At 42.5% G+C, this 27,165-nt stretch overlaps 2 protein-coding genes across 7 annotated transcripts in view; one reads left to right on the top strand and one right to left on the bottom strand.

The window, feature by feature from the left end:
• LOC124866496 (ankyrin repeat and BTB/POZ domain-containing protein 2-like) overlaps nt 1-27,165 on the top strand; it is a 67,581-nt gene that overhangs the window by 21,167 nt on the left and 19,249 nt on the right. Inside the window, exons 2-17 of one of the 2 annotated variants that reach the window (XM_047362293.1) lie at nt 97-246; nt 3,849-4,056; nt 4,138-4,290; nt 8,502-8,667; nt 9,185-9,274; nt 9,352-9,453; nt 9,734-9,830; nt 10,262-10,397; nt 10,474-10,703; nt 12,000-12,178; nt 17,799-17,904; nt 17,990-18,092; nt 18,218-18,290; nt 18,367-18,435; nt 21,105-21,218; nt 21,460-21,724. In XM_047362293.1, the coding sequence (XP_047218249.1) occupies nt 97-246; nt 3,849-4,056; nt 4,138-4,290; nt 8,502-8,667; nt 9,185-9,274; nt 9,352-9,453; nt 9,734-9,830; nt 10,262-10,397; nt 10,474-10,703; nt 12,000-12,178; nt 17,799-17,904; nt 17,990-18,092; nt 18,218-18,290; nt 18,367-18,435; nt 21,105-21,218; nt 21,460-21,708 (2,225 nt within the window). In that variant the 3' untranslated portion in view covers nt 21,709-21,724. Of the gene's footprint in view, nt 1-96; nt 247-3,848; nt 4,057-4,137; nt 4,291-8,501; nt 8,668-9,184; nt 9,275-9,351; nt 9,454-9,733; nt 9,831-10,261; nt 10,398-10,473; nt 10,704-11,999; nt 12,179-17,798; nt 17,905-17,989; nt 18,093-18,217; nt 18,291-18,366; nt 18,484-21,104; nt 21,219-21,459; nt 21,725-27,165 lie in introns of those variants that run through there. The other variant, XM_047362294.1, reaches the window with a different exon arrangement.
• LOC124866497 (serine/threonine-protein kinase BRSK2-like) overlaps nt 23,044-27,165 on the bottom strand; it is a 156,035-nt gene continuing 151,913 nt past the window's right edge. For 4 of the 5 annotated variants that reach the window (XM_047362295.1, XM_047362296.1, XM_047362298.1 and 1 more), the window contains one exon: nt 23,044-25,752. In XM_047362295.1, coding sequence (XP_047218251.1) covers nt 25,529-25,752 — 224 coding nt within the window. In that variant the 3' untranslated portion in view covers nt 23,044-25,528. The remainder of the gene's footprint in view (nt 25,753-27,165) is intronic. The other variant, XM_047362297.1, reaches the window with a different exon arrangement.

Below are 27,165 nucleotides of genomic sequence, written 5' to 3'. Positions count from 1 at the left end.
CCATGCCTTCCAGCCAATCAAGACTTTTGCACATTGATTATTGGCCTGATGTTTTTCTGCAAAGACGGGTATTAACTGGTGTATGTTTGTGTTTAGGTGAGCTGACTCCGCCGGCCCACGTCAGCCCATACACAAAGGTTCCTGAGGAACCAATGGAGAGCAGGGAGGACGCTTACATCCAGCTGGAGCTGAGGACCCTGGAACAGTCGCTGCTCGCCACCTGTGCGGGCAGCATCACAGAACTCAGTAAGTCTGGGTGTTTAATCTCTGTCGGCCTCCTGGGACACCTCGTTATTTGTTGCCCGCATCCCTCACAACCTGTGTTGAATAATGTGTGGCTTGTGTCCAGAAAACAGAGGCACCTTTATGCCCTGCAGGTGTCCATACTTCATTAACACCTGCTCATAGAATATAAGTGCTGCCATTCATTAAAACCAACTCCAGAATGGAGTGAGCTGCATATTTAAAACAATATAATTTAATTTCAAATGTTGTTTTGAAAATAATTATTGTATTTTGATTATATTTTACCAAACTAATAGTAGGAAACCTTTTTAACATCTCCTATCTATAGTCATGTTCCAACAGTGGAAAGGAAAACTTAAGCAGAACAGGACTTCATGTCAGTGGCAACCTGCTGCCACCGACCGGGGCTTCGAGAAGACATATAAAACGCAGAAGCGTTGGTCCAGGAGTACTTTCTATGTTAGTGTGAAAAGGTAATGACAGCAGTAGCTCGTTGAGTTGCTGGATCTAGGAGCGAGATAGGGGTCAATACATAAACACAGGGTCAAATGTATTGTCTGTAGAGGGAGAACATCAAGTTTCTGGCAGCAGCAGGTTATCTGATGGTCTTTTCCAGGATGGTATCACAGCAAACTCTTTGCCAGATGTAGCTTGCATGAAGAGAAAAGAATGAGGGGGACTATAACCTTAGTGGCATTAATAACTGCAGGTTATGCTTAATTGTAGAGTAGTAGGAGAAAGTAGACCTGTCCGCTGTAGAGTGAGGAAAGGTGGTCCTCCAACAGCTGAGACCTGTAGCAGAATACCTACAGAAATTTCTCAGATTAACCTCAGCCCACTACAGCATTTGAGTCTGGTTGAGATTTGGACTTTGAGTAGGCCATTGAACACCTTGATTATTGTCTTTATTCAGCCTTCCTGTTGTTGATTTGCAGCTGTGTTTGGGATCATCTAGACGGTTTGGGCCAAGCTTTGGCAGTCGATCCGATGGCCTCACATTTGGCTCTAGAATACTTTGGTGTGCAGAACAGACTTTGTGTCTGCAAGGCCAAGCTTCAGAATGAGCCCAAATCATCACCCCTAAACCACCATACCTCATAGTTGGTTTGAGGTGCACGTGCTGTTGGGTTTTCTTCATTTTACAAGATACAACTTTGCAAGGTTCTTTTTTTTGAGAGAAAAGGCATTTTCCTTCAACCCCTCCAGCCAGAGTTGTTCAGTGTTTTCCAAATTTTTTTCTCAACTTTGAACTTATACAGGGTGGGCCATTTATATGGATACACCTTAATACAATGGGAATGGTTGGTCATATTGACTTCCTGTTTGTGGCACATTAGTATATGTGAGGGGGGAAACTTTTCAAGATGGGTGGTGGCCATGGCAGCCATTTTGAAGTCGGCCATTTTGAATCCAACTTTTGTTTTTCCAATAGGAAGAGGGTTATGTGACACATCAGACTTATTGGGAATTTCACAAGAAAAACAATGGTGTGCCTTGTTTTAACATAACTTTATTCTTTTGTGAGTTATTTACAAGTTTCTGACCACTTATAAAATGCGTTCAATGTGCTGCCCATTGTGTTGGATTGTCAATGCAACCCTCTTCTCCCACTCTTCACACACTGATAGCAACACCGCAGGAGAAATGCTAGCACATGCTTCCAGTATCCGTCGTCTCAGGTGCTGCACATCTCGTATCTTCACAGCATAGACAATTGCCTTCAGATGACACCAAAGATAAAAGTCTAAGGGAGTCAGATCAGGAGACCTTGGGGGCCATTCAACTTGCCCACGACGACCAATCCACGTTCCAGGAAACTGTTCATCTAGGAATGCTCGGACCTGACACCCATAATGTGGTGGTGCACCATCTTGCTGGAAAAACTCAGGGAATGTGCCAGCTTCAGTGCATAAAGAGGGAAACACATCATGTAGCAATTTTGCATATCCAGTGGCCTTGAGGTTTCCATTGATGAAGAATGGCCCCACTATCTTTGTACCCCATATACCACACCATACCATCAATTGTTTGGTTCCAACAGTCTTGGAGGGATCTATCTAATGTGGGTTAGTGTCAGACCAATAGCGGTGGTTTTGTTTGTTAACTTCACCATTCACATAAAAGTTTGCCTCATCATTGAACAAAATCTTCTGCATAAACTGAGGGTCCTGTTCCAACTTTTGTTTTGCCCATTCTGCAAATTCAGTGCACCGATCTGGGTCATCCTCATTGAGATGGTGCAGTAGCTGGAGTTTGTAAGGGTGCCATTTGTGAGTAGCTAATATCCGCCGAAGGGATGTTCGACTAATGCCACTCTCCAGTGACATGCGGAGAGTGCTACGCCGTGGGCTCTTGCTGAATGAAGCTAGGACAGCCACTGATGTTTCTTCATTAGTGACAGATTTCATGCGTCCACATTTTGGCAAATCCAACACTGAACCAGTTTCACAAAACTTAGCAAGCAGTTTGCTAACTGAGATGGGTGGTCTCATAGGCTGTCTTGCATTGAAATCTGCTGCAATGACCCAGTTACGGCGTTCACCAGACATCAACACAATTTCTATCCTCTCCGCACGTGTTAACCTCGGCAACATGTCAATGGACGTAAACAAAGAGAAACTTGTAAATAACTCATGAAAGAATAAAGTTATGTTAAAACCAAGCACACCATTGTTTTTCTTGTGAAATTCCCAATACGTTTGATGTGTCACATGACCCTCTTCCTATTGGAGAAACAAAAGTTGGACTCAAAATGGCCGCCATGGCCACCACCCATCTTGAAAAGTTTCCCCCCTCACATATACTAATGTGCCACAAACAGGAAGTTAATATGACCAACCATTCCCATTTTATTAAGGTGTATCCATATAAATGGCCCACCCTGTAGAACAGAGTGAATAAAATGTTTGATTTGTTTCATGCAAATGTTAGGAATGCATACAGCTTCTCTGTAAGACCTGCTCTTGGCAAGTCATTTACAATCTTGTTTCCCAGACTGATGGACAGCTACAGATTCTTCTCTAAAATCACTGGTGATGTTTCTGCCTTGTAAACTCCAGAGGAGCAAACTGCCAAAACTCCTTTTGATGAGATGGTTTCAATGATGATAATCAGTTATTTAATCCATTTAATCGGCACCACCTGGCTTCTACTTTTAATCTGGAAGCTCTCAAAGTTCTTCATTTTATCTTCATGTTTGTGTAATAAATAGTTACAATGTGGAAATCATTGTTTTTCTGCGCTATAGGTAGATTAAAATTATTTTTATTTTGTCCAGATGCATAAAGAGTTTAAAGTGTACTTTCTTTGTACATCAAATGTAAATGTATCCCTATTTAGACCAGTATGTCTTAATTTGAGATGATATTCATTTACTGTCTACACAGTCCCACCATTGGTGTTGGTTTGCCATATCTTTGGTGGTAATATGCAGAACAGAGGTGTTTTTCCTCTGTCCTCTGGCAGGGGTACTTTATCGCCATTGGTACTGTCGCTTTTTATATTCCCCAAACTGTAATTTCAGATTTCTTAGCTGGGTGATTCTGACCAGTAGGAAGAACCTGCAGAATATAACGATAATCCTTGTTTCTGTCCTCCTGCAGGTGATCTTGTTTCTCGAGCGATGCACCACATGCAGCGCCTGCGAAGCTCCAGGCCCTCCTTCGGCAGCGCTCGCTCGGCCCATCAGCCGTCAGCCTCGTGGGCCCCTGCCGCCCTGCGCTCTCTTTACTACTTCCTGTCCAACCCACAGATGGAATCCCTGGAGAATCCCAACCTGGAGACTCCAGGTGTGATGCTGAGCAGAGAAAGGTGCGCCGGTGTTGCCCTGCACTGATCTGAGGTCTGAATGTTTTATTTTACCTCCTTTCTTTATGATTTGTCTTCGTTCAGGCCGTTCCTGCTCCTCCCTCCTCTCATGGAGTGGATCAGAGTTGCTGTGGTGCATGCCGAACATCGTCACAGCTTATTGGTGGACAGTGATGATGTCAGACAGACGGCCCGTTTGCTTCTCCCAGGACTTGACTGTGAGTCCAGACAACTGAGGTAACGGCACAGTCGCTGAAAGCTTTCATATCTAATCTCTAAGTGCAATTAAATGCAACAAAATAATAAAAAGAAGAGATTTATTCAATAATTGATCAATTAATCAAACATGGTTTTTTTCCTCAAAAATATATTTTCAATTTATTTTACTGTCCTTTTATTTCTTAAACACCAATATATTTTCTCCTTTTAATATGCCCTTTTTTACATTACTGTGTTTCTGTATCATCTTTTCCTCCTCAACATGCAGCTGGAAATGTAAATATGAATGGGGCGGGACTGAGACAGAGGGGGCGGTCTTTGGACCAGTGTCACTGCCTTAACTTCTCTCCTATTGGCTGAGGTCCAGCCTCTAGGAAGTAGCTCCTGAGTCTCCTGAGAGAGCCCTGTCCCAATACTCGCACTTCCACCCTTGTGTCCCTAAATTGCGCGTTCCTGTTGATGGGTTCGAGTCCGTAGTGTGTCCCAATTCTCCAGAGTGGTCCTTAGCCCCGCCCCATTTGTGCCCCACATCCGCGCTTCGGCGAAGCCCGCATCGAAGCGGACTTCGCCGAAGTATATTACCCACAATTCACTGCTGCAGATGACGTTCTGAGCAAAAACCAATCACAACCGTCAACGTAACCAGCCATCAAATCAGAATAATAAGAACTGCGTAAACTTTAGACAGCAAGCCGACAAATATATATTTTTTACTGGTTTTCCAGCCTCAACATTATAAGATACCAGTGGGTTCAGAGTGAGTCTGGGCAGTCAGTAGATCATAACACTGAAGTTACCTTTCAAACAAACACTGACGCGGCGAGAGTCTGGTGTATAAACCTCCGTCACTTCCTGCACTTTCTTCTCCTCAAAACAATTGCTTGTTGCAGTTTTAAAATAGTTTTTTTAGCAACAAGACTGAAAACAGCGCTGGTTCCCGCCCTTTTTGATGTTGCAGTTACGGTGAAGAGGTGCAAGTCGATGACGTAATCCCTACTGTCCCAATTCTCCAATTTTACACGCTTGTAACCTGCGCACTTCAACCCCTACATGCACTTGTACAAAGTACACACTTCATAGAGGGGCGTAGGGTGTAGTGTGGGTATTGGGACAGGGCCAGAATACTTCTGCCGAAGTAGTAAGAGGAAGTCAATTTTACAGACCCGCTTTCAAAATAAAAGCATGTCTCAATGATGCATTGTTTTCACAATCTAACCAGAGAAAACATACTACAAGAACTTAAACGTTAAATTAGCATCTTCAAACATTTACAACGATACTTTCTGAATAATATTTGGATATATATTTTTCAAAAATAAAGCCTGGCACATATTATTCAATATATTAACCATTTTTAAAGTAAACTGTTGTTCAAGGGTGATTTCTGTCCTGATTTAAGAGTTCAGTTTATATAAATATCACTATATTCTATTTATATTTCATGTGGAATTCCTAAATTAAAGCCTCTTAAGGATGTTTATTTATAAGGTTATTCAAAGACTACTGCCCTGGCCCCCAGGGGGATGGTAAAGGCCAAAATAGGGCTTGTAGAAAGAGTCTAAAAATCTAAAAACTATATTTCAAACAGTGGCGATTGCTCTAAGACTGCAAGGGAAGCTCAGCTTCCCCTAAAATGTCAAAAAATAAGTGATCAAATATAAACTGTTGTGTGTTCATGTCATTGACTAAATATGTGCTACAACGCGCTTAACTTTTGTTCAGAATCAGCTTCTTATCTCTGGTAACGACGAAGCTTTCCTCTCACTCATTCCTGCAGCTTCACAGTACTTTAAACACTGAGTTCAATAGCGAAGCAGAAATGCTGGTCTTCGTCTCGCCCATCGGACGCTCAGCGTCTCTGGGGGTCTATGGGGCAGTGGGCTGGCCTCGGCTGGCCCGGACGCTCAGCTTCTGCATGATGATTGGATGATCTGTCTGAGGCTGAATCCCTTTTTGATTGACAGCGAAATGAGCGAATCAGCGATCTTGAATTTGAGCTTCCCCTCCTTGAAAGACCAGCATCCGCCACTGATTTCAAAGTACAGCTGGAACTCACGTTTGCAAATCTGAGTACCCTACAGATGTTACACCTCTGGACAAAATATTGTATGTATGCTGATGTTGGACCACTTGTTTGCTGAATATTGGACCATCTGCACGTTGTTGGACGTCACTATGCCTTTCCAACGACATCGGCCATTTTGTATCCAGGACAGTCCGCTCCTACATATCCGTCGGACATTGTGACTGATATGACGGGGCGTCCCAAGTCTGACGTCACAAGACGCTATATATGAAGGCGCCCATTTTGAACACTCACCTTCAGCTGGAGACCGTGTCCGGTTACCAACATCTGAAGCATCACCAGGAGAAGAGTCCCGAGTGGATCTCATTTATTCTCTCTCGTTGGCCAACGAAGTATTCATAAAAGAGGTTTTTGGAATAAGAAGGCCAGAAATTTCACTTTGCCGATCGAAGACGTGAGTTTAACACGTAACTAAAAAAACTACGGAGTTTCAAGGAGACGAATCGCCACCTTGTTTTGTCCTAGTCAACTTTGATGGTCAGATCATAGTTTCCCTTTCGCCAAGGAGGCCAGAGGACGAAGATTGACCGCTTTTCCTGAAGTTAACTGTGGACGCACAGTAACTTCCAACTTCCCCCTCCATTCGCTCTCAACTCCGCTGAGAAAGAAGGTTTCAACAAGTAAAACCCATCTTTTATTTCTTTCTTAGAAAGCCTGGGCAGGGTAGGAGGTTTTAGTGCGATGAGATTTGCTAGTTAGAATCTAATGTGTTCTGAATGATATCTGCATGTAACCTTTATATTGAAACTTTCATGTGCCGTGTTTGACGTCTGGAAGCAGCTGAGCTCCCAGCTCTGTGTGTTTTGCGGTGTTATTGAACACCTGAGAGTCAGCGCAGGTGCGCTGTGAGACTGGACTGTTAAAATAACCTCATGGTGAAATTTCCCATTTTCTTTGTCTTCAACCTTACTGCTTGCTAGCTCGCCATCAAAAGTTTTATAACTTTTTGTCTGCTCGCCTCGCAGAGTTGGAGGAAGTTTTATGACTGAGTATAACTGAGTTACAGTTGGAGCTGTGCCCCCAACCTCCACTCACCCCCACACCCCTTTCGTCATATTATCATTTTTGCCATAACTGCTGGTTTGATCCCACTGCTGTTTTGCTTTATTTTGTTCAGTTAGATATTTTACCCTTTTTGTAGAACTTTGCATGTTTGAGTAGGTGAAGATTATTAAATCAGAAGAACGGATTGTATCAGGCTGTGATTTAATAAATATTCACATAGATAAAGAGAAGGCGTTTCTGGGTTATTTTGTGTAAGAGTGATTCTTCAGTCAAGATAAGGTTAAAGTTCCCCACGTTTCAGCAGAAACAGTCGATTAAACAGTGACATCTAGTAATAGTTATTAATTATTACGGAGTATTTAACGGTTGTAGTTATCAAAGGCGTTGAGCCACAATTACAACACCAGAAACATCTCTGGTCTTGATTCATAAATGAGGATTTTGGTTAAGAAATTAATTTGGTCAAATTATGATTTTTAATTATAATTATTGATAAGGTTTAATTAATCAATAATCCTAATTCCAACACTGAGAAACATGGCTTCAGATTTTAACAGCAGATATGTGTACTTTTAGTGACATAGATGGTCAACTCCTAACCTTAACACGAGTCAGTCTCTGGCAGACATTTTTCTTTTTAAGCTGATGATTACAGAGAAAATATAAGTTATATTAGAATATTCCAGCAGTGTAATTTTAAATTTCCACATCAGATATGAAGTGAAATCTAGAGATGATGTAGCTTCATTGTACAAAGATAACTTTTTCTTTTTATTTTATACATGTTCTTTTTATTATTTTATACAGATTACTGCTATATTAGTATAGCTTTAATTCCCACATTAGATGTGGATAACATTTTTTAATGTTAATAGTGAGAGGAATCAGCCTGGGACATCAGACAGATTTATATTAAAAGAATTATAGATATGGCGAGGTATACATACATTTCCAAAGTTTAGTCATTTATTTATTTCTGTATTTATTCTCAATTATGACAGGATTGGTCCTGCTAAGTAAACAAGGAAAGGCTTCAGCTGTACACATCCTCTTAAAACCAGCAACCTGCAGTCTTCTGGAATCATTAACTGCCTTGAAAGCATGCAAATATTCCTGACGTTTGTTGTCCTTTCTTCAGACCTGAGTGCTGTTTGCAGTCTTTCAAATGTCTGGATGCTGCAGCTGCTTCAGGGAAGTTCCGGCTGGATTTGGGTTTCAGGATGCTCTCGTGTGGCCGAGCCGACCTTGTCCAACAAGCTGCGCAGCTTCTGGGAGCTGACGGTATCAACACAATGGATGACCAGGTTTGGGTTTTAATCCCAGAAAAGTTTTGATTTTCATTTATATGAACATTAATTTAGCTGAGCAAGTTCACTTTGTTTTCTGTAAATTAAAAAGGTTATTTAAATAAACGTAGAATTTGATCAAGTTTGGAAAAGATTTTCAGAGGAGTTACCATCCATTGATCAGTGGCAGGTGAGGGTCTCAGCGGTGTTCACATAAAAGGTATTCCAGTCAAGGATGGGCCCTCGCTTTACACCCCTAAATGTCTTTTAAAACAGTTTTAATATTTTATTTTATGGTTCTATTTATGGCGACATTAATTGAAATGTTATTCTTGGAGATTCCTGATCTTTAGCAAGAAACCATGATGTGGTTCTAGACAGAGTTCAGAGATGCTATTAGTTTAATCAGCCAGCAGGGGTCAAATCATGGTGGGAGTCCAGTTTTGTTTTCCTAGTTTCCTTTTTATTATTACCTGATGCAGATTATGATGATCTCACCTACTGTTGCATAAATTAAGTATTTGCATGGTTGTAGGGAATGACGCCGCTGATGTACGCCTCTGCAGCAGGAGATGAAGCGATGGTGCAGATGCTCATTGAGGCTGGAGCTCACCTGAACCTGCAGGTAACGGCTCACTGGCCTGGTTCTAGGTTTAACTGGACTGTTTCTGCATCTCTAAAATGTTTTTACTTTATGTTCAGATCCCTGGCTGCTCTGCCAGACACCCGTCTGTTCATCCCAGCAGTCGACACTGGGTGGCGCTGACGTTTGCTGTGCTGCACAGTCACTTCTGTGTTGCACAGGTGTGCTCTTTTAGACACAAAAATAAGAAACTGTAGGAAGGGTAAAGGTAGGGTCCACCTGGTTGTGATGCAGGATGCATGTTTGCAATTTTAAAAGAGGAAAATGTCTGATTTGGGTTGCTGTACATTTACAGGATTCATTTCTATACATTTAAAGTACTAGTTGGTATTTTGTGTAAAAGCTTAATTGTATTGATTGCTGTGAGTTAATCCTGTTCATTTGGAGCTGGAGCCAGAATTAAGCAGTTGTTTGTTAAACTCTGTTTCTTCTGTCTGGCAGTTGCTGCTGGAGGCTGGTGCAGATGTTGAAGGTGGAGTCCTGCTGGATGGACAGGAGAGCTCAGCTGAAACGCCGCTGCAGCTTGCTGCTGCTGCAGGTCTCCTCAAACTGAAAATCCAATCTGTTTCTACCTGCTTCTCATCATTTGATAATTTTTCTTCTCTGCTGAAAATGCATAGTTCCAGGCGTAGCGGTGGCGCAGGGGTAAAACCCATGGCGCATATTCTGAGGCTTTCGTTCGCGATGTAGCTGTTGCTGGTTTGACTCCTGGCCCAGGCGACCTTTGCTGCATGTCTTCCTCCTCTCCACCCCTTTCCTGTCAGATTACCCTCAAAAAAATGTGAAAAATGAAGTCCGCTAGTGCCGCAAAAAACATGTAGATGCAGAGTTTGTTCAGGCTGAAGGCAGAGGTGCAGTAATCTTCTCACAGATGTGGTGAAGCAGAAAATGAGAAACCTCCACTGTTCATGTTGACATATTGCTGTTTGCAGAAGCTGGTCCAGGTGTTGAAGTGTCTCCTCCTCTCAGGTAACTATGAGATGGTCAGTTTGCTGCTTACCCATGGAGCGGACCCTCTGCTAAAACCCCACCAGGGGACCTCTCTGACCCCCCCTCTGTTCGAGGACATGAACTGCTTCAGTTACGCTGCAGCTCATGGACACAGGTGCCACTCGCCTCTAAGTGGATACTCTTCACTTTTCAGTTTGCTGAATAACTGTGTGACAGATTTCCCTGTTCAGGAACATCGTGAGGAGGCTGCTGCTTCGGCCACCATTCAGGAAGGAGGACATCTTGTCTCTGGAGGAGATCCTGGCTGAAGGAGTGGAGGGGTCCAATGATCCTCCAGCAGCGGACTCCCTAAACGTCGTCCCCTCTCTGTCCAAAGCCACAATGAAAGCTCTGCAGCAGGCGTCGTATTACAGCGCAGAGCACGGATTCCTGGATGTTACCATGGAGCTCAGAGAGATGGGTGAGCAAGACATTTATAATGAATCTCCACAATTTCCTTATTTCTGGATCTGCTCTGCTAACTCAGCAGTTACAACAATGCAAATAAAAATAAAGCACAACAGCAGAGATTTAACATAATAGAATCAAACATTAAGAATCATTGAAATGAAAAAAACAGCATTATAGTCCCGGTCTGGGGTGTTTTACTGACCCGCCGACTGCTTAAAATCTTGATCCATTACATCGGCGGCGACCCATCTGTCAACTCTGCGGGTCACAGCGCAGCATCCAGATCCAGTCTTTGGCACCAGCTGGAAAACTGTCTTGTTTTTATGGACATCCACTACAGGTTTAACGGTACATGTATCTGATACAGACCTGTCCGCTGGTACCAAACGACTAGAGATGTTTTGCAGAATGTTTGTGTGGAACTATAAGCGCAATGCCACGTTCTGTAGGGGACTTTAAAAAGTGACACCAGAACAAAACGGAGAAGACTCCCAGCTATCACTAAACTCTATAGTAGAACTTTAAGGTTCCTCATGCAGCTACAGTGGAGAAAGAAAGATGAACCGAACCAGAACTTCATGAACGTACAAATCTTTCAACAGCAGTAAGGTACATAGTTCCTCTGAACTGAATGACTCACCTGAAGCAACATCAAGCAGAATATAAACATCACTGGTTCTGGAGAAATATCAGCTGAGGTCCAAATAGCTACCTGCAGCATCCAATCAGCCCTAAATCCATACGTCCCATAAAAGGGATGAATGGGACGAATCCTGTTGTTGAAACCTGCTCATGCTGCATTCAGGTACAGCTGGGACATTAGGCTGTCTGAATATTTAAACATGATTTAAACATGACTGATTCTTAAATATGGAGACAGTCTGATTAAAAAAATCTCTAAACATCAAAGTGTTGTTGTACAATTTATTCATCCAGGCAGCGGCTCTGCCTGCTTATATTACTTTATTCATACGTTTCATACTTTCCACTTTTGCATATGAGGACAAGGAACTGATGATTAGGTTTTTGTGGTGATGTGAAGTAGCATCTGGATCCAAAAATTTTTAAAGGATTCTTCTTCATTGCCAGACGATGGTGCAACAACTAGGACGTCCCACATGGTTCCTGACCGTCAGCAGCTGACGTGCAAGTCATCCAGGCTAGAGCTCATCAGTATAAAAAACAGCTGACCTATCTCCTTTATGGAGTTGATTTGCTTATAAATCATATTTCTGCATGCAGTAAAGATCTGTGATCATATTTCTGCAGAATGATCTCTAACAGTGAAGAACATGTTTGCTTCCAGGTGTCTGCTGGAAGCTGCACACCTGGCTCGAGTCGCTCCGCAGGGCCCAGGAGCTCGGCAGGTATGAAGTCACCCTCTGCCTCCTCAGCGACTTCCCCTCCATCAGGATGGAGGACTACAGCCCGGAGCTGCTCTCTGCAGGGGTCCCGTTCATGTTCCGGATGTTGGAGACCGGTGGGGTATGGCTGCTCTAGTGGCTGGGAGGGAAGAACTGATTCATCTGGGCTTAGTCTGTCTCCAGCTGGAGCTGAGGATGAAAGATTGTTCCTGCAGATTAGATGAGTAAACATTTTATTAAAGAAATAGTGTCTCAACAAACATTTAAGATCTAATTCACCAGAAGGTCTTCATAGGCTCAAAGGATGGATGAAGCTGTCCTGCAAAAACAAAAACCCAAGCAAAAATAACAAAGGGCCAGCACTGCTCCTTATGACCCGCTGGTACCTGCTCATCTGCATACATACTCTCTGTGTATGGACCCTGGCTATCTGTCACGTTTTCTGTTATCTTTTCCATTATATACACATCTTTAAGTCTCTCTGGCCACTGTTGAAGGGGGGGGGAGGGGGGGCTTAAGCCAGGACAGATTTACCATTTTCCATTTCTAAGTATTTCCTCCTAGATCCAAACCCAATGTATAACACAGTGGGTTTAGCGGTAATTTTTAAGATCTTTGGGATTTATGGTTTTATTCCCTGCCAGGATGAGATCAATATCGGGCAATCCCAAAAAAGGTGAGGGTGTCATATTTTGATGTGCTGGAGGGTATTTTGAAGAATCTCATTCTTAATTTCCAATAAAATTGTTTCCACCCTGGACTATGGGTGGTCTCATAACCCTTTTCCCAAACCTCTTCCCATTCCCCATCTTCAATGACAACATTCATTTCTAGTTCCTACTTTTGCTTTACTGTGTATCTAGCATTGTCAGAGAAATATTTGGAAACGCTTGTATATATTAGATCTCTTCCTTTTGGTATTTTCCTCCACAGATTTTATAATATTTTTCGAAAGGTAATGGGTGTTGTTTCAAAGTACCGTATTTTCCGCACTATAAGGCGCACCGGATTATAAGGCGCACCTTCAATGAATGGCCTATTTTAGAACTTTTTTCATATATAGGGCGCACCGGATTATAAGGCGCATAGAATAGAAGCTACTGCAGTCAAACGTTTGCATCCACTAGATGGAGCTGTGCTAAAGAGAATGTCAACAAAACAGTCAGATAAGTCAGTCAAACTTTATTAATACACTACAAACCAGCATACGTATAAAACGTAGTTAGTGCATTCACAATAACTCAACGTTGTTCAAACGTTAATGTGCATATTCACAATATCTCCCAGCCTTGTTCATTTGTAAACACGTAAAAGAAACACAGCTAAATCAAACGTTAGTGCATAACTCAACATTGATCAGTTACGGTATATATAAAATACGTAAAGCTCACTTTTTCAGTTTATTCCTCGTCCACGAATCCCTCGAATTCTTCTTCTTCAGTGTCCGAATTGAACAGTTGGGCGATTGTGGCATCCAACATTATCAGAGTCAGTGTCGCTGCTGTTGCCTGGCGGTTCAGTGATTATTCCTGCCTTCTTGAAAGCTCGGACCACAGTTGAGACTGATATATCAGCCCAGTCATCCACGATCCACTGGCAGATAGTGGCGTAAGTCGCCCGGCGCTGTCTCCCTGTCTTGGTGAATGTGTGTTCGCCTTCTGTCATCCACTGCTCCCACGCAGCTCGCAGTCTAGCTTTGAACGGCCTGTTGACACCAATATCTAGCGGCTGGAGTTCTTTAGTTAATCCACCCGGAATGACTGCAAGCTCCGAATTAGTTTTCTTCACTTGTTTTTTGACACCATCGGTGATATGGGCGCGCATGGAGTCGTCAATAGGGACGGAGCTGTGTGAAAAAAGCCACCCGGTCTCTTGACGTAAATTTCTCTCAGCCATTCACTCATCATGTTCTCATCCATCCATCCCTTTGAGTTAGCTTTGATGACGACGCCGGCTGGAAAGTTTTGTTTTGGCAAGGTCTTCCTCTTAAAAATAACCATGGGTGGAAGTTTCTGGCCATTAGCCTGGCAGGCGAGAACTACAGTGAAGGATGACTTCTCATTCCCTGTGGTGCGTATAGACACCGTACTGGTCCCCGTTTTCTCCACAGTGCGGTTCACGGGAATATCAAAGGTGAGTGGAACCTCGTCCATGTTGGTGATGTGCTCTGGCCGGATCTTCTTTTCAGTGATCTTGTTTTTGCAGTATGTGCGGAACGTGGCCAGCTTTTCTTTGTAATATTTTGGCAGTTGCTGCGAGACGGTAGTTTGTGTGCGGATGGAGAGATTACGTCTTTTCATAAAACGAAAACACCAAGAAGGACCGCCTTGAAATTCATTAATGTTCATGTCCTGTGCCAGCGCTGTTGCCTTCATATGAACAGTGACTGTAGAGACGCTTCTACTTGCTGCTCTCTGTTCAACAACCCACTGTTCGAGTTTGTCTTCTAACTGTGGCCATCTCGCTTTATATCCTCGGAAACTCTTTTTAGTCTTCTTTACTTGGCACAGGTCATCTTCTTGCTTCCTCTACTTCCGTACCATTGATTCATTAATGTTGAATTCTCTCGCTGCTGCTCTATTCCCATGTTCGACTGCGTAGCTGACAGCCTTGAGTTTGAACTCAGCATTGTAAGCGTGTCTCTTGAAAGGTGCCATTTTGGGGTCGTTATACACACACAAGTGGTGTTGGACTAGGAGTTTACCGCTATTACTTCGGCGACGCCCCTGACTACGGTAGCCGTAATGCTGCAAGCGGTGCGGCTTTGTAGTTTACCAGTCGTACTGAAACATTTTGACAGAGCGCCGTGTACAACCAGTATGGATCAACCAATTAACCAATTGATCCATATATAAGGCGCTCCGGATTACAAGGCGCACTGTCATTTTTTGAGAAAATTAAAGGTTTTTAAGTGCGCCTTATAGTGCGGAAAATACGGTAAGCCATTGCTTGTGTGACAGAAGGTAATCCCTTAATTGCACGTCCTGGTAGAAGTCCTTGGAACACAGTCCATATTTTTCTTCTAACTGCATAAATGACTTAAGAGTTAAATAGCTGGTTATTTGTTTGTCTCCTCACCCTGAACAACCCATTCGACCACACCTTGGAGTTGTGCTGCTCTGTAGTACAATTTCACACTCGGCAAACTAAGACCACCTTTATCTTTCGGACTTAACAATTTCTGTCTCATTCAGGGTTCCCTCTTTTGCCAAATAAACAAATCTGTTAAACAGTTGTGATATTTGGGATGAAATCATCACACCTAAACACCAGTTGAAAGTAACCTCTTTATCAAGCTCTGTTGGCTATTTGCCTACCAACATCATAGCCTCTGACTTTGTTTCATTAACTTTGTTGCCTGATATTTCACCAAATTATCTTACACTGGTAGAAAGCATAGGGATTGAACTCAGAGGGTCAGAAATATACAAAATACCATCAGCATATAGTGAGATTTAATAGGTTACTCCTCCTGCTGTTACTCCATGAATTCTAGGGTCTGCCATATGCTTTCTGCCAGGGGCTCAATACTAATGGCAAATAATGGGCAAAAGGAGAAATCCCTGTCTAGTTCCTCTTTTCAAACTAAAGTTCTTGGCGGTGTATCCATTTACCTGTACTTTGGATGTGGGTCCAGAATATAGTACAGCAATCCAGTTAATAGAATCTGGATTCTATAGGAATCTGCTTCTGTAGGAAAGCCCATTCTTTTCAGTGTGTGCTCGAAGTACTTGTCCTTCTCAAAATATTAGCATATTGTGATAAAGTTAATTATTTTCTATAATGTCATGATGAAAATTTAACATTCATATATTTTAGATTCATTGCACACTAACTGAAATATTTCAGGTCTTTTATTGTCTTAATACGGATGATTTTGGCATACAGCTCATGAAAACCCAAAATTCCTATCTCACAAAATTAGCATATCATTAAAAGGGTCTCTAAACGAGCTATGAACCTAATCATCTGAATCAACGAGTTAACTCTAAACACCTGCAAAAGATTCCTGAGGCCTTTAAAACTCCCAGCCTGGTTCATCACTCAAAACCCCAATCATGGGTAAGACTGCCGACCTGACTGCTGTCCAGAAGGCCACTATTGACACCCTCAAGCAAGAAGGTAAGACACAGAAAGACATTTCTGAACGAATAGGCTGTTCCCAGAGTGCTGTATCAAGGCACCTCAGTGGGAAGTCTGTGGGAAGGAAAAAGTGTGGCAGAAAACGCTGCACAACGAGAAGAGGTGACCGGACCCTGAGGAAGATTGTGGAGAAGGGCCGATTCCAGACCTTGGGGGACCTGCAGAAGCAGTGGACTGAGTCTGGAGTAGAAACATCCAGAGCCACCGTGCACAGGCGTGTGCAGGAAATGGGCTACAGGTGCCGCATTCCCCAGGTCAAGCCACTTTTGAACCAGAAACAGCGGCAGAAGTGCCTGACCTGGGCTACAGAGAAGCAGCACTGGACTGTTGCTCAGTGGTCCAAAGTACTTTTTTCGGATGAAAGCAAATTCTGCATGTCATTCTGAAATCAAGGTGCCAGAGTCTGGAGGAAGACTGGGGAGAAGGAAATGCCAAAATGCCAGAAGTCCAGTGTCAAGTACCCACAGTCAGTGATGGTCTGGGGTGCCGTGTAAGCTGCTGGTGTTGGTCCACTGTGTTTTATCAAGGGCAGGGTCAATGCAGCTAGCTATCAGGAGATTTTGGAGCACTTCATGCTTCCATCTGCTGAAAAGCTTTATGGAGATGAAGATTTCATTTTTCAGCACGACCTGGCACCTGCTCACAGTGCCAAAACCACTGGTAAATGGTTTACTGACCATGGTATCACTGTGCTCAATTGGCCTGCCAACTCTCCTGACCTGAACCCCATAGAGAATCTGTGGGATATTGTGAAGAGAACGTTGAGAGACTCAAGACCCAACACTCTGGATGAGCTAAAGGCCGCTATCGAAGCATCCTGGGCCTCCATAAGACCTCAGCAGTGCCACAGGCTGATTGCCTCCATGCCACGCCGCATTGAAGCAGTCATTTCTGCCAAAGGATTCCCGACCAAGTATTGAGTGCATAACTGTACATGATTATTTGAAGGTTGACGTTTTTTGTATTAAAAACACTTTTCTTTTATTGGTCGGATGAAATATGCTAATTTTGTGAGATAGGAATGTTGGGTTTTCATGAGCTGTATGCCAAAATCATCCGTATTAAGACAATAAAAGACCTGAAATATTTCAGTTAGTGTGCAATGAATCTAAAATATATGAATGTTAAATTTTCATCATGACATTATGGAAAATAATGAACTTTATCACGATATGCTAATATTTTGAGAAGGACCTGTAGTCTTTGCAACAGGGGTGAAACCTCATCTTTAAAGTACTTATAAAATTTGCTGGGGTATCCATCTACTCCTGGCACTTTGTTGTTCTTTAAATTTTTCATAGTATCATCAGTTTCCCTTTTTGTTATTGGATCTCTCATTGCTTTGGATTCCTTTTCAGTTAAATTAAGTAACCTAATTTTTCCTAATACATTTAAGTTTTTTAGATTGTGTTTTTTATAACTTTGGAGTGTATAAAGAGGACAATCAGGAACATGTGTGCTAAAAGGGGCATTGACAGAAATGAAAATGAATGCTTGTGTAACTTTAAGGAATGAAATGTGACAGAAAACGTTTAACTGCTGAGTGATGTTTGTTTTGGACAGTAAACAGTCTTCTACTGGTGCTTGTTCCTCTGCAGGACTACATGCTGACGAAGCGTCTGGCCTCGGTGGTTTCTCACTGCTACGGCTGCTCCCCTGTTCCTGACATTCCAGCGATGGATGTCGCTCTGTCCACACAGCTGGGTATTCCCCTCACTGCTGCTAGACCTTTATCTCCTGAAACAAACCAACACGTGAATATCTACATGCTCCATGTCTCTGCTATCAGATATCCGGTTCCTGAACAACGAGGAGATGTCTGATGTGACGTTCATGGTGGAGGGACGTCCGTTTTTCGCCCATCGAGTGCTGCTGATGTCTGCTTCTGAAAGGTTCCTTTACATTCCTTAGAGCGGATGATGGATATACTCTGCCCAGTCTAGAGAATGATTTCTACCATATGGGATCATTTCTCAGGCTAAAAACGACCTCGCTGATTTGTGTTTGGTCCCGTCAGGTTTCGGCAGATGCTCGCTGATTCTCCAGACAACTTCATACACATCAGTCACATGACCTACAGCACCTTCCAGGTGGCAAACAGACTCCTGTCTTCTGATCAGATTTGTTTGATGGTGATAAACTGGGTTTGTTTCTGTGTTCATCTAGATGATGATGAGGTCTTTGTACTGTGGAGGAACTGAAGGGCTGAAGATCTCGGCGTCTGAAGCCATGAAGGTACAGGTTGCCCACATCTGACAGGTTTTCTCCAGGATGATTATGGAGGCAGGTTTATTTTGTGTCTTCAGATCCATTTCTGTGTTGATGTGGCCAAATGTTTTGGATCATTATCCTGCTGAAATACCCATTTTAGGTTTTCTTTCAGTTGTCAGTCAGTCAGTCATTTTCTACCGCTTATTCCATAGTGGGTCACGGGGAAGCTGCTGCCTGTCTCCAGCAGCCTACGGGCGAGAGGCGAGGTACACCCTGGACAGGTCACCAGTCCATCGCCGGGCAACACACAAACAACCACGCACACACTCATTCATACACCTAAGGGCAATTTAGAGACCAATTAACCTAATAGTTGTTCTGATTTTAAATTAACTTAAACAAGCTTCTCAGGGCTGTTGGAATAGAAACAGGCCCACAGCATCACAGATACACTACCGTACTAAGCAAAGGGCATGAGGTGATTTTCCCAATTCAATTCAAAAATACTTTATTAATCCCAAAGGGAAATTAAATGTTGTAGCTCATATTATGAAGGTTTCTTCAAAGAGCCGTTGTAGATGCTGATGGCTGTGGGCAGGAAGGGTCTCCTGTAGCGCTCCGTCTTACAGCAGATCTGAAGAAGCCTCTGACTGAAGACACTCTGTTGTTGTAGGACAGTCTCATGAAGAGGATGATCAGGGTTCTCCATAATGTTCTTCATTTTATGAAGAATCCTTCTTTCCACAATGATCTCCAGAGGTTCCAGAGGAGTCTCCAGAACAGAACCAGCCTTTTTTATCAGCTTGTTGAGCTTTTTTAAGTCTCTGGCTGTGATGCTGCTTCCCCAGCAGATGATGGAGAAGATCACTCTCCACAACAGACTTATAGAAGATAGCAGCATCTTGCTGCAAACACCAAAGGACCTAAGCTTCCTCAAGAAGTACAGTCTGCTCTGTCCCTTCTTGTAGATGCTTCACAGTTGCATCTCCACTCTAGTTTGTTGTCCAGGTGAACACCGAGGTATTTATACTCCTCCACCACCTCCACTTCTTCTACCATGATAGAAATAGTTTTTGACTTATTCCTGTTTCTCTTAAAATCTACAATCATCTCCTTTGTTTTAGTCACATTCAAAATGAGATGATTGTTTCCACACCATGACACAAAGTGGTCCACCACCTTCCTGTACTCAGCTTCTTAAGTTGCACCTGTATACTCCTCAGTGTTGGGTCTGTAAGCTTAGCAACAACTGAGCTGATGGCATCACACAGAGTGTCGGCAACAGCGGAAGGTGGAACGTAAACCGTTGCCTAAATAATATGGATGAAAAATTACTGCTAACAGTTCAATATCTGGACTGCAGAGACAACACTTCACAGTAACATGTCCTGGATGACAGCATCTGTTGTTCACAAGTACCGCCTCCTTTTTAACTCACCAGGGATTTGGAGTTGTAGTTAACATATTATTTGAGAAATTAATCAGCTGTTCCCGGCTGCAAAAAACGAAATAAAATAACACAAACGTTGCCATGGTGACGCAACTTAACAAATGTCCAAAAGTAAAAAAAAGCAAAAATCCTTCCAGCTGCACAGCATCCGACATCAGAGAGGACAATCATCAAAAAATATCAATTTCATCCACTGCAAGAGGAATTTGTGATGTTAAAAAGAAATAATCAGAATAAAAAGTAACAGAGCCACTCCAACCTGCTGCCACCTTGAGTGTCGCAATTCTAGAATAAATAAATATTCATTGTTTCACAGGAGACCCGCCTGGACTGTTGTTTCCTGAAAAAGCTAACCCTTAGTCAAATCTGAGCAAAGGTCAGGTTGATCAAATCCACATTTTAGTTCCAGGAAGAAACACTGAGGCTTACCTGGAGAACTGGTTCTATGGTAAGACTGAGCCTGGACTCAGGGTAGGAGTAGGAAGAAAAAAAGACCATGTCCCACCTCAGAGTGGTCCTGGATAACCTCAGTCACCCCAGAGCTGTGACTCCAACATGCCATAAGCAGCCAACTGTCCTTCTTTAGATATGTGTTCTTTTGATGGATAGCATTCATCCCTCCATCATCCACAACCACTTGTCCTTACAGGGTTGGCTGGTGCCTAACTCTGGGGGTCAAAGGATGAGCAGCCAGTGTTGGATAGCAGAAGACTATATATTCATATACGTTAATTTTATTTATTTATGTTTGTAATAGTGGGCAGAAATGTCTCGTCCTGGCATGTAGACGGAGACTTGGTGACCCCGAGATGCCACTCCTTTCTGCAGCTCCTTAACAGTGACCTTTGGAGATGTTTTGACCTTCCCTACCATCCTCCTCACTGTGTGCGGTTAAAATGAACTTGGGTCTTCATCCATTTTTGCTTGTCACAGTTCCAGACCTCAGATATGGACAAGTTTAGTCCAGAAGCTGTTTTCTTGTAGGTCTTTCCTGATTTCTGAAGATCACCACACACCTGCCTTACGTGAATGACATTCTCTCCGGTCTTTCCCATTTTGAAGAGCAGAAATGGGACTCTATGTCATGTCATGTCATCTTTATTCGGAGTCACTGAGTTAACCTGAAACCTAAAGCAGAAATAACAAATGTTACATAGAAACTAACATCAATAAGAGCTGAAACATCTTTTATAGCTGAAGAATTTAATGACTAATTTCAAATGTTTTGTGTTTTGGTTTGTAGCTGCTGCCGGTGGCCTTTTTCTTCCACCTCTGTGGTCTGCAGAGATGCTGTGAGATGATGCTGTCACAGAGTCTGACTCCAGAGAACGCCGTGAGCATCTACCAGACCGCCAAGGTATGAAGAGTTTGTGCAGGATGAAATCTGGATGAAGCTTTGGTCTTCTGTTCACATACTCCAGCCTCAGAGATGCGGAGCTTCATCAGATTTCCAAACAAACCAACCAAATGGGCCCGTTTTCTTTTTGCACCTGTGAGTGAAATGTGTGTAATTCATTCTCTGGTGTGTAAATGTTGTGGATCTGAACCGTCCCACCGAATGCAGCTCAAGTTGTCCCGTCTGTTTCTGTTCTCTGCAGCATCATGGAGCCGCTGAGCTCTGCAGGTTCTGTGAAGGATTTTTCCTGCAAAATATGGACCAGCTCCTGGACAGAGAGGACTTCCATCGCCTACTGCTAGGCAGCATCAGTACGGGATTGTTCTCGCCTGATCTGGCGAAAACATCTGGGTCGGAACAGGACCCGGACTACAGCCTGCCAGTTCTTAATAACCTGGAATCGATGCTGATCCACAGACTTCACAACCTCCACGCTGTGTGTCGAGGATAGAAATTCATCTCTGCTGGTTGGTACCTTCTGCACAAACACCTGATTTCATACATCTCACATGCGCCTCTGGCCTCCAGGCTGAAGTAGCTTCTAGTCTTCAAAGAAGAACCGAGAAGAACCTCAAACTCCTGAAATTTGGTCTTTTTCACTCAAGCTAGTCCTTTTCCCGAGGTTAATGACTATAAAACATGCAGCTGCAATGATTTCATGAGACTGGGTGCACAAGTTTGAATTCATTTTATTTCACTCAGGGTCAAATATATACATACACCGCCCTTTAACAAGCTGCAGCTCAAACACATGCTTTTGTCGACAAACTTCTGGTTTTGTTCTCCTCGGCTCTTCTTGGCAGAATTAGTTTTTTTTTTTTTCAAGTTTGTTGGTTTCCTGCTGAGAGGTTGAGAAGTTTGATCTCACCCAGTTCAAAACCTGTTAAGGTGATTGATTGGAAACATTATCTAGCTCTGTCCAACTTTCTACCGTCTGCCTGTTGATTTGCTGGAAGAATTTGGAGGTACTCCTCCTTAATTATAGAACTGTGTGCAATGCATAATGCTGCCACCACCATGCTTGATAGTTGTGGCAGAGTTCTTATGTTTGCAACCCTCACCTTGACTAGTTATTGTGGCCAAACAGCACAGTCTTCGTCTGCTTTCTCCCTCTCGGTCCATGTGGACAGCTGCAGATTTTAGAGCCCTTTTAAATATTTTAGATCAAACTCATTTTAATGTTGGATAAAAATAATCCGAGTAAATGCAAACAGCATTTATTAATTATTTCATTAAGGGAAAAAAGTTCCAAACCGACCAGGATCTCGTCCAACTAGTTATTGGGTTTAGGGGATAATTACCTCTCCAAGTAGATTCAGGTTAGTTTGGATTTTTTTCATTAATAATTGAAATCCTATGTTGAAAACCATGTTTTTTGTATGTATTCAGGTTATTTTTTACCCAATATTGTTATAATGTATTTTATCTGAAACAGTTTGAAATAAAAACCCAAAACAGGAAAACCTGAAATTAGGCAGTTTTTCACAGCACTAAAATGATCATAAACTTTAATTCTGACCTTTAAATAATTTAATGACATTACAGCCCATGACAAGTGGATGGGTGTTTGTTTGCACTTTTTTATAACTTTCCCATATTATAAATTATGCAGTAAAAGTGATCAACACAGAGTTCTTGAGCAATCTTCATTAACTAAATATATGTTAATTAAACTGGCATAAATGGTTGAATATATTTACCAGAAGAAAAATCCTTAATATTTAAATCGTAATGTTTCTAAATGGTCAGGAATAAAGTACTGTAATAACATGAAGTATCAAACCTGTGAAAGTCAACAGATTTATTCCTTTAGCACTGAATTTGTTCACAGTAACATCACAAGGGAATACATTGCCAGTGGTTATCCTGCTCAGTGGTACCGCTCCGAGTCCGTTCAGTGTGCTCTGGATTCCCACAGTAGAAAAAGCGAACGATGGAAGGTATTGCTTTAAGTTTTCTCTGATGACCCACCCAGCTGGCCCGAGTGAGCGCCTCCAACGCTGGCGAGGTCCTTCTCCGAGAAGGATGAATGAAGAGGATGCTTTGCAAATGTACTGTGTGCACAGTAATCAAATATAAAGGGAAAGAAGAGACTGGCAAAGTAAATAATATAAAAAATACAAAATCTGAAGGGAAAATTAATGCAAAACTCCAATAAAAAATGCATAAAAGCCCAGACAGAAAAGGGGAACAGGTGAACATTTCAACAGCGACATGCAAAGAAAAGACGAATGCTGAACATGCAAACAACCGTACAAGGTCAAAGCTAAGAACAGAAATCTCTTTAAATGTCTTTAAATAAGCTCGTCAGGAAACTTGTTTGGTGAGCTCTGAGTCTTCATACGCACAGAAAGGGAGGAAGGAGGAGGTGACGTGGTCCTCCCAAAGAGGCTAAGACTACATTCTTAAATTACAACAAATCAGTTTCAAACATATATTACAAAGTTTCTCTCTTCAAAAAAAAAAAAAAAAAAAACAGGGAAAAATATTGGCCAAAAAAAAATAAATTAAAAATAACAAAAATATCTTTAAATAATTGATTTCAGGAACATTCTCTACATCTTTGATATAAATAACTGATAAATAGCGCATGAAAAATGTAATCAATTAGAAAAATATTTGCAGCAGTTCAGTATTGTCTGAAACCTGCAGATAATACAAAAAAACCTAAATAACTAAATGTAACTGAAGTGCTGTCAAAAGTGCAAAATAACATAACAAGAACATTTTACTAACAGTGTGGTCACACCAGTCTGCTCTGAAACACCAAAATTAATTAAATGCTACTAATAAGAATAAAATGGTATAAAGTTTGTCTTAGAGTTGCATTCTACTAAACCATCAGCAGAGGGCACCAGCTGTAGCTGCATAAAAGGACATTTAATTCATGCTTTGTTGCATCATGTGTATCTTAATAGCCAATAATAGTCTAGCATTCAGCACTACGCTGGGAAAAATAATCTGTCGAATCAGAACGCCGGGTATTCTACCTTTAACGATGTTAGACCAGACGATGGTCAAAATCCAAGAATGCATTCATCAAAGCTTTTTATTACAGTTAATGTTTCTCTGAAATTAACCATTGAATTCTAGACTGCAGGTTAACAAAGTCTATATCTGATTTTGCTTAAATTCCTCTTTTAGAATCGGCAAAATCCTTGTGTGTTATTGCCACAGAAGAAAGATTTTGCAAAACGATGCATTTCAGGCCGAGTTCATGAAGGTACCATCAGTCGTAAATCTTATTTAGTTCTCCTTCTCAGCAGGTGATGGAGCGACGTCAGCTACGCTAACAGTACCAACAGCTACGTTAGCGCCAACACACAGTGAGAGCATTTCATCAGACAGTTAATCGTTCAGCTAAAGAACCACAATCACTTCCTCCTGTCTTTGTTTTAAAAATTGCAGCTTTGCACTAATTTCACAGAAAACTTTGATTTCCCTTCTGGTGTGACCACGACTGAACATAAATACAGATCGACTTAAAACGTAATGAAAACACAGATCACTAACTGGTCTGTACAACAGAAGAGATCATTCATTTTTATTTCGCCACCAAACTGCCCCACGTTTTACTTCCGGGGATGCCGTCGAATTGCCAGAATGGGTTTCCTGAAAGTCCTCAGAAGTTTAGTCTTTCACAAAGAAACTCAACGATTAAAAGAACTACCATCCAGCCCGTGTTCGTCCCTCAGTCTGCCTCCGCCCGACTCCACCGAATCAAGTCAGATTATCCCATAAAGACGTCCGTTTTGTAATTTTTTATGTACATGTGGGAAAACTGATGGGGGGTATGACAAACATCACTGTCTTAAGGCCTTTTTTTTTTCTTCTTCCTTTTTTCAACTTTTCTGAGATGGTTTCTGTTTGGTAATGTGGGGCGAAGTGAACTCAAACAGGCGTCCTCCGCCTTTTCCTCAGCGTTGGGCTCGGTTTGGTGGTGGCGGGCCGTGAGCTGCAGCTGAGGAGCCGTCGAGGTTAATAGCTATTATGGATGATCCCTGGTGGCAGAGACAAGTCAAGCCATCACACATGTGAGGAGGACACAGAGAGGGACACAAGGAGGGAGGGACAGCAAAGCTACATTTGCTACTAGCTTTTAAAATACTGATCGACTTTTAAACGGAGCCATTCCCATTATACAGTACAAAATTTATAGGCAAAAAGTAGATTTTAACTTTCACTCAGAGCTAAAGGGTAAAGTTAGCCGCTCTCTGCTTCTTAATGACCTGATTACTGCTTTTCATCTAGTCATGCACAGCTACGGCTCCTTAAGGGTGTTCCTGTGTCCTGTTGCTGGCGGCCATCTTTGTTTTGTCTTTGCCTGGGGGGCATTTAGAGTCATTGGGTGGGGCCAGGGTGGGCCTGCTGCCAGGGGCATGCTTGGTGGGGGAGCTAGTCGAGGTAGGGGCGCCTGGGGAGTGCGACGTTTGGATGTTCTTCTCGTCTGAAAAAAGCTGTTTAATTACGTCAAAGAAGTTACTCAACGGGCTGCCTACACAGACGGAAAGAAAAGAAAAAAACAAACAGAGAGAGAGAACAAACAACAGATGAGCAATGGGGTCAACATGAGGAGAAGAAGAGGAGGTGATGCGATGAGGAGTGGAGCAGGAGAAAAGGAGACTCAGCCAGAAAAGGTCCCGAAAACAGTTCAGTTTTCATCAGGGTTGTCTAGGTTGAGCAAAGAGTGAAACACCCAGAAGGAACGCTCTAATCTGACCTGTTATATATGGAAATAATCTGATTAATGAGCTGGTCAGGAAGAACAGATACCAGAGGGCGTAACTGGTGCCGTGGTACATCAGGCGGTTGCTGAAGCATCCTACAGCCTATTCAAACAGGGAGTGAAGGTCACCAGACACTAATCAGGTAGCATTACGAGCACTTTATGGTTTTCATGAGGACCAGGTGGTCATATTGTGCAACGGCCTGGCATGTGTTGTATCCACCTTTCAGTGGCCTGATGCAGGAACCAGACATTTACACAACTCATAGCATAAAACAGGTCTCATGCAACCGGACTTGTCCAAGCTTCAGGTTTACCAGCCAGAAACGCAAAGTTCTGATCTTTTTCTAGTCACTTGATGCACCATACCTTGGTGTGACCAGGCTGTGCCAACTGCAACATTATTCAGTGTGGAAGTTGTTACTGCCTCAGCGAGTTGAAGTCAGAGGAAGCACAGCGATGCTAGAAACGGTGTTAAAGGAAACTGTTCGTTCAGGCTGCTGCACCAAGGACCCAGACTCTGGCGGGGCTCCGTCGTTCTGCTGCGTTTCAGGAGACAACAGGACAGTTGAACGTAGAACACGAACGTTCTTCTCATTTAAATCTTTTTTTTTTCTGTTTGAATGCTGCTAATTTTAGATCGTTATTGGCTGATTAAATATTTACCAGAAACCTCGAGCTGCTAACTGTGTCTGATGACCTCACTCACTGTTCTGACTGTTGGAGGCTTCGGTAACTGCCTGTTAACACCTGTGAGGCCATTACTGACCTGTGGTAAAATCGGATCCCTTACACCATCATCACTGATTTGCATGTGGACAAAATGATGTCCATATTGAACTTTTTCTTCTGGGCTCGTACCTGTTTCTGTCTGAGGATATTATTTGAGATCTTTATTGATGAATCTTAATTAGGAGATCTTCAGTTTTAGGCAAGATGTAGTTGGGCTTGGCTTCGGTCTCAGTTTCTCCTGCGTGATGAAGGGCCCAAAAGAAGCATTGGAAGACATCTCAAATATGAATCAGAACCAGAAATTCTGCCAGGGGCTGTGATTATTCATGTTTTAATTTTGACTAAAATAGATGAAAGTAATCCTACAGCGGGGGGGTCAAACTCCAGTCCTGGAGATCCTGAAGTTTCTGGATGCACCCCTTCTCCAATACACCAGTTAGTCACAATAAC

Source organism: Girardinichthys multiradiatus, chromosome 4 (assembly GCF_021462225.1).
Source record: "Girardinichthys multiradiatus isolate DD_20200921_A chromosome 4, DD_fGirMul_XY1, whole genome shotgun sequence".
Classification (NCBI taxonomy): domain Eukaryota; kingdom Metazoa; phylum Chordata; class Actinopteri; order Cyprinodontiformes; family Goodeidae; genus Girardinichthys; species Girardinichthys multiradiatus.
This window is presented reverse-complemented; position numbering and strand designations above follow the sequence as displayed.